A 14010-nucleotide genomic window follows, 5' to 3' on the forward strand; every position below is an offset into this window, starting at 1 on the left:
TATAGCCTATTGGCCTTTCAGAACAATCTTCTATCCTGTGTGACCAACACCACTCCCACATCACAGGGCGACGCATCACAGATTAATATTAATTCTTTTGATGGGTCATAATGTACTAGTAGACATGACGAGTGTACTAACCTCCTGAATTTTACGAAGGCTTCTTCTTGTTGCACCTTCCATGACCATTGATGGTTCTTTTTCAATAACAATTGTAACGGTGCTAACACTGTTGACAAGTTTGGCAAGAAGCAGCCATAATAATTTATCATGCCCAAAAAACATTTGAGTTCAGTGACACTGGTGGGAGAGGGTGCCTCCTTGATTGCCGTGGCTTTCTCTTCTACAGGGAGCAACCCCTAGGCATCCACTCAATGACCCAAGTAAGTGACTTCAGTTCGCTTGGAAAGTACATTTCTCTTTCTTCAATCATACACCAGCTTCCAAAAATCTTCTTAAAATCTCTTCTAGGTTGGCCAAATGTTCGATTTCCCTTGGTCCTGAGATCAGGCTGTCCATCCAGGTACACTACAACTCAGGGAAGTCCTTGTAGTCAGCTTTCCATGGTCCTTTGTAAGATTGCACAGGCAGATGATACACCAAAGTGTAGGCATGTAGCTTGGTACAGGCCCTCGTGCGTGTTGATTGTTACATACCCTCTAGATGTGCTGTCCATCACTAACTGTTGGTATGCATGGCCTATGTCCGGTTTGCTGTAGGATTTTCCTCCAGCTAGCTTAACATACAAACCTTCAACCCTCGGGATAGGATATTTATCTAAATTGGCAGCCTTGTTCATGGTTAATTTGTAGACTCCACAATGTGAATTGTTTTATCTGGTTTCATCACAGGGACTATGGGCAATGCCGATTCCAAAAATTGGACTGGCTGGATTATTCCTAACTTCCTAACTTCCCTAAGCGGCGCAATTCTGCATCCACCTTCTCCTTTAGGGCACAAGGCACAGATCTGGCCTTACATATTTTTGCTTGTAGGCCTTTTATGTTTCCCAATTCATCATGAAGTACACTGTTGTGCTTCCTTAACAGCTCAGGGATTCCTCTTGCCCTCACTTGAAATATTTCTGACCAGCTGAGCTTAATTTCTTTTAACCAGTTGTGGGCCAGAAGGCTAGGTCCTTCATCTGTTGCAATGATAATTGAAAGCAGGGCTGTCTGTTGCCTGTAGGACACAGATACTGTGGCGATGCCTTTCATCTGTATGGACTGTCCAATATAAGTCTTCAGCTGAGCCGTGGTTTGCTCTAGATTCAATGGCTGGGTACCTTCACTTAGGTATATAAATGCGTGTTCTCCCATGTAGTAATTATAGTTTTGGGAAATGTAGAACTGTTACTTTAAGAATAATCCTGTGTTGTAAGATCACATGATCTTAATAAACTAATGTGTTAACAGCACGGTGAACCTCTAGAGGAGATACCTGCTTTAGTTATGGAGTTTGATGCACACAAGTATTTGCTGCTGCTGTCTTGTAAATAAAAATATGTCCACCAAGAAAAGTTGCCTGGAAAATCAACGCTATAACATCCCACCACTGTGGTCAATGCCCTCATGTCTACCTCCATGACTAGAGGCTCCCCATTCATTTGAAGGATGATGGTGATTGGTTCAGTTTTTACTGCTTTGACATTGTATAGGGAATCTTGTGGTTCTATTATACTGTACACTTCAATCATCTTGGTCTGCTGTAGAAGAGGTTATTGTGTCAAATATGTGATCCCAAAGTTCAGGTCAGTTGTTAACTAGTAAATCTGGAAGTTTTTAATCAGTTCAGTTTGAGTATGTTTGATCTTCATCACTAATGCAACCTGAAAATACCTACAAAAGTTATTTTGTGGCACAGATTATATTGAATGCATTGATATTTCCTGGAACATGAAAAAAGGGAGTCTAAAATAAGGAACCTGTTGGGAGTCTGTTGGTGTATTGTACTTGGTATATCTAAATGCAGAAGCATGGAGGCTCACAATTCCCTAGACAAACAGCATTTTGGTGAGCCAGCTCATCAAGAGGTTAGACGGTTGGAAGAGAGACTAAATTAATGGACGATTCATTTCGAGCAACCTCATTCAATTCCTAGTGAGTCATTGACAAAGGCCCTGGAGCAGGTAGACTGTCTCTTTTGTATGGTATCTTTAAATGGAATAAAGAGAATATATAACATTAAAGAGAGAGGGAAAAGGCAATATGTTGGAGCATGTTTCCTTTGTTGGAGCTCTATTAATTACCTACTTCTGGGGCTAAATTTTACTGTTGGCAAGCAGGGGGCGGGGCCTGCTCACCGACGCACAAAATGATGCGGGATGACGTCCGGGGGAACCCGCAAAATCAGCTGTGGGCCCGCCGACCTGTCAATGGCAAATTGAGGCCATAGACAGGATCATTAAAACAATTAAAGGACCTGCCCGTCCAACCTTAAGGTTGGTGGACAGGCCAGGAGCCCCGGTGGCAAATCGAAAAAACATGAAACCTCATCCACTGGCGGGATGAGGTTTCATGTAGGGTTTAAAAAAGTTTAATAAAGTTTTAGTGAAATTTATTAACATGTCTCATCTCATGTGAGATTGTCACATGAGGGGGACATGTTAAGGATTTTTTTTTCTATTTTTAATGTTTTTAAAACTGTCAGCGATCTCCCTGAGGCAGCACTTAGCCTCAGGGAGATGTGCGCTCTTTCTTGCACATGCGTGAAAGAGCGCACTTTCGCTTTTGGGGAATTCCACCCCCCCCCGCCCGCACAGGAAGCGCATAGCGCTTCCCGGTGGACATCATACTGGGTGGGCCTTAATTGGCCCGCCCACACAAAATGGCAGCGGGGCCTGCATCTCCGGCGGGGGTCGGCTCCCCATCCCCTGGAGATTGGGTCAGGCCCGCCCACCTGGTAGGCAGAAAATTCTGCTCCTGGATTTTAAGATGTGAGTTCACCACATACTTAATTCCTCGTTTTAGCCAAATTGACAAGTGGAAACTATAATGCAGAGAGAGCTGCAATTACAAGGCGGACAGCATGGCCAGTCTTTTGTACTTCCTATATGTAACTCATTATAGAACACTTGGGGGTAGACACTTGGTCAGAGAAGTTATGTAGATTCATGAGGAAGTAAAATTGCAGACAAAGTGAAAGCACACCGAAAATACAATGCACACGATGTATGTGCTTTAAGCTGCCTTGACATTAAACAAATATCAGCTTATTATTTTCACTGTGCCTGCACTGTATAGTGTTTGAACAGTATTGCACTTGGCATTACTTTATTCTCTGCAACACTTGAATCCTGTAGTGTTTTTCTGATATGAAAAATAGGCTATTAGTCAACCAAAAACCTTGTTTAGTTTTTTTGCTTTTTCTGAGAAAGGATCAGCAGCATCCATTCAGTATCAGAAGATTCTATAGTTAGCTTGCTAGATCAGTTGTCTTTCCTTAATTATATCCACTGTTGAATGATGTTAAGAGCAAGTAGCACAGAACAAGAAAACATTATTATGTTCCCTAAGCTTACCCCTTCAGAGCAGGTACATTGCTGTACCATGATTTCTATAGTCAGGATTTTTACCTCGTCGGGAGGGAGCAGCCTCGAAACTGACCACCACCTGTGATCGGGCCAATTATAGGCCAGCCAGCGTGAATTGTGCGCTGCAACGCTCAGCGCCACCTGGGTGCAGGGAGGGGGGAGAGAAGGGCGAGCATGGAAGTCAGCTCATGCGCGCAGGTGCGCTGAATGAAAGCTCCCTGAAGGCACAGAGCTGCTTCAAGGAGCTGAAGATTTTTAACGTTAAAAATAAACAATTGAAAAATAAGGAAAACATGTCCCTTCATGTGACTATGTTAAAATGAGTTTTAAAAGTTTTTATTTTTTTTTACTTACTAGCTGAAACCTCATCTCGCCTGTGGATGAGGTTTCGCAAAAATTGCAAAGGCGGCTTGGCCTATTCATCCGCCCGCCAACCGAATGGTTGGGTGGGCAGTGAAAAATTCCATTTAATTAATTGATTAAAGGCCTTAACAGGCCTCTTAATTGTCGGCGGGTGCGTGCAAGAGGCGGCAGCGCGCCTGCTGAATGAAATATTGCGAGGGTGCACGATGACATTGGGACGCTCGCCCAACGTCATCGTGCACTATTTTTCTTCCGTTCAGGTCTGGCGCGCGCCTGCCCGACGAAGGAAAAATTCTGCCCTATGAAACTTATTTAACATCTTGAACAAATGTTTTGCATCCAAGTATTGAAGCAATACTGTAACTGCAAAATATATAACTAACCATAATTTACATTAGGCTAAAATTTTTGTCAAAATAAAGCAAGGCTAAAGGCACTCTGCCATTCTGAACAAAAGGATCTTGGGGCTGGATTTTACAGAGCACCATGGTCCACAGTCCCTCTGGCTAAAAAGCAGGGGAGGAAATCTCCCACGATCCCATAAATTGCCTCGTAGAAACTTAACACTGGGAGCAGCATTAATTGTTTCAAAGCAAGATTCAGCTCTTTTCTTGAGAGGAAATCCAGTCTTAGAGAGCTGCCAGTCAATCCAATTAGCTGGCAGCTCTGTTGTCCCAGTAGCTCTGGGACTACAGGCAGTCGCCAAAGCTGAGGATCAGGACTGACAGGTAAGTCCAGGGTTGGGGCATGCAGTGAGGGGATGAGTGGGGGCGTGTGGGCTTGTGGGGGCTGGGTTCAAGAGTCCGGGGGAGGATTAAATGGGGGTGATCTTATGAGTGGTGCCTCCAGTGGGCTGAGGGAGCCCTCAAAGGAAGTGCCTGCTCCTTGCTCAACACCACCCATGTAGCTGGAGCTGCCAATGTTCTTGCATGGAATGGGCCTTGCCCCACTGTGGGTAAAATTCCAGCAGGGGTTGGCTATGGCCCTTAAGTGGCCACAAATTGACCACTTAACGGCCTCAATTGACCCAAGGGCGGGCAGGTGCCCAATGTCTATCCCGTCCCCTGTAAAATCTCAGACAGGTCAGGGGGGCAGGTAGGCAGTGGGAAGGCAACCCACCGGTTTTTATGTGCCTTCCTGCCTTCAAACCTGCTGATGAGGGAGTATAAAATCCAGCCCTTGCTGTCTGGCTCACAGTTAAAATATATTGAATGGCATAGATTTGCTGCACTTGTGCAGTAGATACAAACCAAATGTGCCACAGAAAGTTGAATTTTGCCTGATGTGTTAATTACTGCCAGTCAACCTCCCTGGCACTGAAAATTAACTATTACAAGTGTGGAGTTCCATTCCTTCAGGGTTTAATGGTTATTGGGGATTTAAAAGAATTTTAAAATTCAACATTTTTTCTTTTCTTTTTCCTTTCTATCTCTTTCCCTTTTTTTCTTAACCCATTCTTTCTTCCCCTCTCTCTTTTTCTGTACTTCACCCACTGTAATTTGCATTTTCTTCTTAACCCTTGCATTATTAATTTCACAATTATTTAAACTGATTGGTTAAGGAGATATGCTATTGCCTGTCCTGCTCACCCAAATGCCCTATTTCTCTCGTTGTGCAATTATCAGCATACACTTTCAGAAACTTGCCAAAAAAAATTGTAGAAACCTAAACGTGCAAGGGCAATTCTAACTAACAGAAACACTGTTAGATTCACAAGCAAATTAAGGCCCTATATTTCAGCCTGAGTGGGTGGTTGCTTTCTGTGGAAAACTATTTCTTGGCTCTAGCAGCTCAGGGGCAATCATATTTCATAAAATATTATATACCCTGTATCAAAACTTACCATTGTGAGGTTCAGCCCTCTTTCTATCTTGAAACTTAATCAGTTATTTTTCTAAAGATATTAATAAGCACAGCCCTCAGTGCTTTTGTTGGGGTATGGTCCACTTTCCCCTATTCTCGAGGGGAAAAAAGGCATTGTTGTTCTGTTGTCTTCCTTGATGATTATTTCCAGCAGTATGTAAGCACTAATTGGGTACAGATCACCATAGGTTGAATCAATGAAAATAGTTTTTGATCATTGAATGTATGTCCTGTTAAACAATAGTTATTATATTTGTTCCTTGTTCATATTTTTTCCTTGCAGTTTTGACGTGGACAATGGCACATCATCAGGGCGGAGCCCCTTAGATCCAATGATGAGTCCTGGCTCAGGACTCATTCTACAGGCCAACTTTGTGCACAGTCAGCGGCGGGAGTCTTTCCTGTACCGATCTGATAGTGACTATGACCTCTCTCCAAAGTCCATGTCAAGGAACTCCTCCATTGCAAGTGATATGTAAGTAAAATGTGTATCTTCATTTATTGGCCAAACACAAGGGCAAGATTAACATTCTCACTATAACCAGAATGTATTTGTAATTTATTGTCTTTGAAAATATATATACTGCATTGACACTTTTCAGGGTGAACACTGTAAACTTAATGGCTGGGACATTATGTCTTGTTATTTTAGTGAATAAACATTGATGTCTTTGCCTATAATTCACCTCTCCACTATTTTAGCAGGAACATTAAGTCATTTATTTTAAATTAGCACTGGTTTAGTAAGCATAGTAAATGGAAGCATGAAATTACAAATATAGTCATAGATTAAGTGAATGAGCAAAACTGTGGCAAATGAATGTAGTCAAATGTGAGATTATCCACTTTGGACCTAAAAAGGATAGAACAGAATACTTTCTAGATGGTGAAAATCTAAAAACAGTCAAGATCCTAAGAAATGTGTGAATTCCAAATATATAGATCATTAAAATGTCATGAACAGGTGCAGAAACTAATCAAAAAGGCTAATGAAATGCTGGGCTTTATATCTAATGTTACGATCCTTGTAAAGTACGATGAAATGTGGCTCCCCATGCAGAAAGATTGGACAAGCCTGCCGTATACCATAAGCTCCTATTTTGTGTGGTAATCTTTGGTGTGGCACCTTGTCAAAAACTTTCTAGAAATCTAAGTAGAGTACATTCACAGGTTCTTCTTTATCCACATTGCTTATGACTTCCTCAAAGAACTCCAATAAACTAACAAACATGGGACAGGATTTCGCAACATCCCCTCCCCTCACCCGGTGAGTTATTACGATCCTGCCAAACTGAATGGAGATTTAAGTGGCCTGTCGCACCCAGCGGGTGATGGGGGAGGAGAGACACGCTACGGCGAGACTGTAAAATCCATGGGCTGAATTTTTCCGTCAGTGAGCAGGGGGCGGGGCCCACTTGCCGATGCAAAAATGACACGGGATGACATTGGGGAACCCCCGACATCATCCAGCCCTATTTAAATCTTCAGGAAGTCAGGGGCGCAGCAAAATCAGCTGTCCACCCATCGACCTGTCAATGGCCAATTGAGGCCATTGACAGGATCATTAAAACAATTAAAGGACCCGCCCATCCAACCTTAAGGTTGGCGAGAAGGCCAGGAGCCCTGGCGGGGAATAGAAAAAACATGAAACCTCATCTACCAGCGGGATGAAGTTTCATGTAGGGATTTAAAAAGTTTATTAAAGTTTTTGTGAAATTTATTAACATGTCCCATCTCGTGCGACATTGTCACATGAGAGGGACATGTTAATGACTTTTTTATTTTTCTATTTTTAGAGTTTGAAAAACTTTCAGCCGTCTCCATGAGACAGCACTTAGCTTCAGGGAGATGTGCGCTCTTTTGCACGCATGCGCGAAAGAGCGCACTGTCCCATTTGGGGAATCCACCCCCAACCCCCCGCCCGCACAGCAAGTGCAGAGCACTTCCTGCCAGGCATCATGCTGGGCAGACCTTAATTGGCCTGCCCACTTAAAATGGCGGCGAGGCCCGCTTCTCCAGCGCGGATCAGCTCCCCGCCTATCAGAAATTGGGTCAGGCCCGCCCGCCCGTCAGGCAAAAGATTCAGCCCCATGATTTCCCTTTCACAAAACCACGATGACTCTGCCTGATTGCATTAAGGTTTATGTGGACTCTAAGACTTAATTTATGGGGAGAGAACACATAAACTAGAATTTTATTCCTGAAATTTAAATGGATAAGGGATGCTTTGATCGCAGTTTTCTAGATGTTAATGCTAACAGATAGGATAGATAATGAGAAACTATTTCCACTGGTTGAGGAACCTAGGACAAGGGGATACAGACTAAGAATTAGAGCCAAACTTTTCAGGAGTGAAATTAGGAAACACTTATGTACTCAAAGGGTGGTAGAAATTTAGAGTTTTCTCCCAGGAATGGCAGTTGATGCAAGATCAATTATTAAATTTAAATCTGAGATTGATAAGAGTTTTGTTAATCAAAGGTATTAAGAAATATGGGGCAAAGGCATGTGTGTAGAGTTGGATCACAGATCAGCCGTGATCTATTTGAATAATGGAACAGGATTGAGGGGCTAAATGGCTTACTCCCTGTGCCTGTGTAACACTCCTGCTATGGTACTGGAGAGAAGAATTGCAGTTTAACATATTAGTGTTCATATACTAATACCCAAGCTAAAATTTTTGAGGGCTAATCAGTTTCATCCAATTGTAGCTCTTAATACAGTTCATCCAAATATAGTAATTATAAGGGCAAATAACTCTTTTATGGAAACAATTTGTTTTTTATGAAGTGGGTTGCAACCCAAGCCAGAGATAACAAGCTGCAGTGCTTCAGTGATTAAATGAACTTTTATTTATAATATGTAATATAAATAATAGCAATAATACATTTACTGAAGCTTGATAAAAGATTTTGTTTAATATTCAGAAACTAAAGTACATTCAACTCTGTCAACACAAGCCTGGAATGTTGGCCATATCATCAGATTGTTACTTAAACTTCGATTTGATGTTCCTCTGTCTGCATTTCTATCACAAGAATCAGCCTGTTTAAATAGATAACAGCTCCACTGAATAGGATGCAAAGGAATGTGCTACAAATGCACTAAGCATTCATCTGCAGTAGCAATTTTTAGGCTACGGCAAAACAATGAAGCAACAATTTCCTTGTTTGCTTCAAAACGAGCCAATGTGCACAATGCGGAGTGCTTGTATATATGAATAAACCCATCACTCATGCTTCCTCTTGATTTTTTTTTGTCTGGCTATACTTCCATGCTTGTGGAGAAAAAAAATTATAAAATCAGTCACAAATTGCAAAAACCTATATTCGATCCAGCATTGATGTTCTGGAAATTGTCAAAATATGTACAAAATTATTTTTGCATTTGTTTAGCATATATCACATTTGCATATAAGTACAAAGTTTTATTTGCCTATTAATGAAATATATAGTAAAATGAAAGCAAAGCTTTGAAGAGGTTAACACCACTTAGTGTCATTAAGGCCTCAGCCTACAAAACTCATCCTAGCCTTTTGGTCTTGAAAGAAGCATAGCCTACTTACGTAATTTCCTAAGACTTTAGATTTACCTCATCCTTCATCCGTAAATGACATTAATTGAACCCTCATGGCCATTTAGATTCCCACTTATTAAGCTCAGATGTAATTTTTGGATCAACCCTAAATGACTTTCTGGCTGAATTAAGATACTAAAACTGACAAGTATTCAGGGTGTAACTTTTGTCTTATAAAACAAGAAATCTTCCATAAAAAATTAATTATTTCTTAGACACTCAAACAATGTAACTCATGCTAGTCTATCTCTACACAAAAGCCCCAAATTGCAGTTCTTGTGCTTGAATGGAGATGTGCGATTTTTGAGCTACAGGCCAGAATTTTCAGCTCGGTGGCGGGCGCGATCGGCAGGCCCGGGATCGTCCAGGAAACGGACCGCTGACTGCGATCAGCCCCCGAGCACGATTTCACTCTGGCTGGCCAGTTAACGACAAGCCAGAATGAAACGCGCGCTGAAAAGCTCAGCGCTGCTGGGGTGGGAGCAGGAAGAGGGCAGGCAATTATGTCAATACAGGCACGGACCAGCGCTGAAAGAAAGCTCCCTGAAGGCAGAGAGCTGCCTTAGGGAGCTGAAGACCTGAAACAGCAAAAATAAAGGTTTCAAAAGCTGGAAAAAAGTTTCCACACATCATAACCAGTCACCTGAAAATTTAGCTTGCGAAAATGCTGACAACAGAAATTTATTTACATTTTATTTCATCACGGAAATCTCAACCCGCCCGTGCATGAGGTTTGTTGAAAAATGCAAAAGCCGCTCGTCTGATTCGCCCGTCCACCAACCGTAAGGTTGGACAGCTATGTAAAATGACAGACTATTGCGCCATTATTGGGCTTAATTGCTGTCTTAATTGTCGGTGGGCAAGCTTCTGTCTTTTGCGCATGCCCGCCAATTGAAATATCACACAGGATGACGTTGGGATCCTTCACCGATGTCATCTTGCACAATTTCACGTCCAAACAGGTCAGGCGCGCCTGCCTGATCAGCGTAAAATTCAGCCCATAGTTTATTTGAGGATCCTTTACAAGATTATTAGAAGATGCGATAAGAAGTAAATTTTCAGCCTACATAATCTCTTCAACTGAGGATATCCAGTTACATTTTTAGGAAAAACACAAATTATTTATTTCTTATTCGTTACTGACCACAGCTTCTGTAAAATTGTTATTCCAGGCATTGCAATGCTGTGATCTCTGGGTGATGATTCAATTTCCAATCATAAACCACAAATAGAAATGGAGGTAAAGTTAATTTGGCTTCCTGAGTAAATTAACCCTGAATTGTATCCCAGTTTAAGTGTATTTTTATAGGAATCAACCCCTTTGAGTCCTATTCATAAAACCACATTTATAAATGCATGAAGAATAACAGATTCTTAACTAAAAATGCATAGCAATTGACCGTATCTGTAGGGATTTTGTGGTGAATAAATTTGTAATTGTAACTCACTATAATAGGGTAAGAAGTCTTCACAGACCTGACCAACAGTACATGCAAGAAGTATTGAATAGAGATTTTTTTTATGGAGAAATGGTGCACAGTCCTTCAATCAAACAAGTTGATTATGATGGCAAGTCTGAAACAAAAGCAAAAACGATAAAATAAGTAAACCTTGTTTTCTGTAATTTTCACTCTTCTCCATTTGTTTTATGTTTTACTGATAGAACCTTTCTACACAGCCACTGATTAGCATTGCCACCTGACAGATTAAACAGTAGAATGGCCTTACTTAGTGCAAGACAACCAATCTTAAAAAATTGCAGTGTGCAATGAATTGGAACATGCAATGCTGTGCCACAAAGGGGAAAGGTATGGGTCATGCAATAGTTTGTGATAATGGTGCTGCTGTCAGTATATGTTAATGAGTTGAGATTAGGGACTTTTCCCAAGGGGACTGAGAAAATGAGGGCAAGTTACCCTAGAGCGTGCTCATACACCTACTCAGAAATAACATTATTTAGGCTTGATAGCATTGCATTTTCCTTGTAATCTTTTTTAAAGTCATTTTTCTCTTGTTTCTTCTGTAAAGCTAATAAAGATACCATAAACCTTAATGATGCACTAGATTCATCACGTTCTATTTTTCTGTCTCCGATGCCACACGTCATTTGTTGACACACCTACTAGTATATTAGGTTCCTGCTCAATTCTAGTCTTTGTAAGCACTTTTATATAAGAAATATATTTAACTAGCTCCACAGGGGTCAGTGTTGGGACCACAACTTTTCACTTTCTGCATTAATGATCTAAGAACAAAGAACAAAGAAAAGTACAGCACAGGAACAGGCCCTTTGGCCCTCCAAGCCTGCGCCGATCATATTGCCCGTCAACTAAAACATTTTGCACTTCCTGGGTCCGTATCCCTCTATTCCCATCCTATTCATGTATTTGTCAAGCTGCCTGTTAAACCCCACTATCGTACCTGCTTCCACCACCACCTCTGGCAGCAAATTCCAGACACTCACTACCCTCTGCGTAAAAAAATTGCCCCGCACATCACTTTTATAGTTTTCTCCTCTCACCTTAAATCTATGTCCCCAAGTAATTGACTCTTCCACCCTGGGAAAAAGCTTCTGACGATCTACTCTGTCCATGCCACCCATAATTTTATAAACTTCTATCAAGTCGCCCCTCAATCTCTGTCGCTGTAGTGAGAACAATCCGAGTTTCTCCAACCTCTCCTCATAGTTAATAACCTCCAGACCAAGCAGCATCCTAGTAAACCTCCTCTGCACCCTCTCCAATGCCTCCATATCCTGCTGGTAATGTGGTGACCAGAATTGCACGCAGTATTCCAAGTGTGGCCTAACCAAGGTTCTATGCAGCTGCAGCATGACTTCCCAGCTTTTATACTCAATACCCCTGCCAATGAAGGCAATCATGCCATATGCCTTCCTGACTACCTTATCCACCTGCTTTGCCACTTTCAGTGACCTGTGGACCTGTACACCCAGATCCCTCTGCCCGTCGATGCACTTAAGAGTTCTGCCATTTACTGTGTAATTCCTGCCTGTATTAGACCTTCCAAAATGCATTACCTCGCATTTGTCTGGATTAAACTCCATCTGCCATTTCTCCGCCCAAGTCTCCAACCGATCTATATCCCGTTGCATCCTTTGATAATCCTCTTCACTATCTGCAACTCCTCCAACCTTGGTGTCGTCTGCAAACTTACTAATTAGCCCAGTTACATTTTCCTCCAAATCATTTATGAATACCACAAACAGCAAAGGTCCCAGCACTGATCCTGGCGGAACTCCACTAGTCACAGCTCTCCATTCAGAAAAGCACCCTTACATTGCTACCCTCTGTCTTCTATGACTAAGCCAATTCTGTACCCATCCTGCCAGCTCACCTCTGATCCTGTGCGACTTTACCTTCTGTACCAGTCTGCCATGAGGGACCTTGTCAAAGGCCTTACTGAAATTCATGTATGTAACATCCACTGCCCTTCCCTCGTCGATCATCTTTGTCATTTCCTCGAAAAACTCGATCAAGTTAGTGAGACACAACCTCCCCTTCACAAAATCATGCTTCCTCTCACTAATACTCCCATTTGCTTCCAAATGATAGTAAATTCTGTCACGAAGAATCTTCTCCAATAATTTCCATACCACTGACGTAAGGCTCACCGTCCTGTAACTTCCTGGATTATCCCTGCTACCCTTCTTAAACAATGGAACAACATTGGCCATTCTCTAGTCCTCTGGGACCTCACCCATAGCCAGTGAGGATAAAAAGATTTCTGTCAAGGCCCCAGCAATCTCCTCCCTTGCCTCCCTCAGTACTCTGGGGTAGATCCCATATGGCCCTGGGGACTTATCCACCTTAATATTCTTCAAGACGCTTAACACCTCCTCTTTTTTGATCTCAACATGATCCAAGCTATCTACACATTCTTCCCTAGACAAATCGACCACTAAGTCCTTCCCTTTGGTGAATACTGATGAGAAGTATTCATTCATTATCTCTCCCATTTCTTCTGGCTTCACACACAAATTCCCACCTCTGTCCCTGAGTGGGCCCACCCTTTCCCTGGCTACCCTCTTGCCCTTTACATATTTATAAAAGGCCTTGGGATTTTCCCTAATCCTAGTTGCTAGTGACTTTCATGACCCCTTTTAGCCCTCCTGACTACTTGCTTAAGTTTCTTCCTACTTTCTTTGTATTCTCCATGGGCTTTATCTGTTCCCAGCCTTCTAGCCCTTACAAATGCTTCCCTTTTCTCTTTGACTAATCTCACAATATCCTTCGTTATCCAAGGTTCCTGAAACTTGCCATGTTTATCCTTCATCCTAGCAGGAACATGCCGGTCCTGAATTCTTATCAACTGAGGTTTGAAAGCCCCCCACATGTCAGTTGTTGATTTGCCCTCAAACATTCGCCTCCAGTCTAGATTCCTCAGTTCCTGCCTAATATTGTTATAATTAGCCTTCCCCCAATTAATCACCTTAACCCGAGGACTCCTGTTTTCCTTATCCACCAGTACCTTGAAACTTACTGAATTATGGTCACTTTTCCCCTAGAATTTTCATCTAGATGAAGGAACTGAGGGCATCCTGGCTAAGTTTGCAGATGTTACAAAGATAGGTGGAGGGACAGGTAGACAGGTAGGACAGACAGCGGGGAGGCTGCAGAAGGATTTGGACAGGTTAGGAGAATGGGCAAAGAAGTGGC

General features: G+C 42.1%; 1 protein-coding gene across 6 annotated transcripts in view; it reads left to right on the forward strand.

Moving 5' to 3' along the window:
* pde4d (phosphodiesterase 4D, cAMP-specific) overlaps positions 1 to 14010 on the forward strand; it is a 1628454-nt gene that overhangs the window by 1391602 nt on the left and 222842 nt on the right. For all 6 annotated transcript variants that reach the window (XM_041186415.1, XM_041186370.1, XM_041186378.1 and 3 more), the window contains one exon: positions 6042 to 6233. In XM_041186415.1, coding sequence (XP_041042349.1) covers positions 6042 to 6233 — 192 coding nt within the window. The remainder of the gene's footprint in view (positions 1 to 6041; positions 6234 to 14010) is intronic.

The sequence above is a fragment of the Carcharodon carcharias genome, chromosome 1 (genome assembly GCF_017639515.1).
Source record: "Carcharodon carcharias isolate sCarCar2 chromosome 1, sCarCar2.pri, whole genome shotgun sequence".
NCBI lineage: Eukaryota > Metazoa > Chordata > Chondrichthyes > Lamniformes > Lamnidae > Carcharodon > Carcharodon carcharias.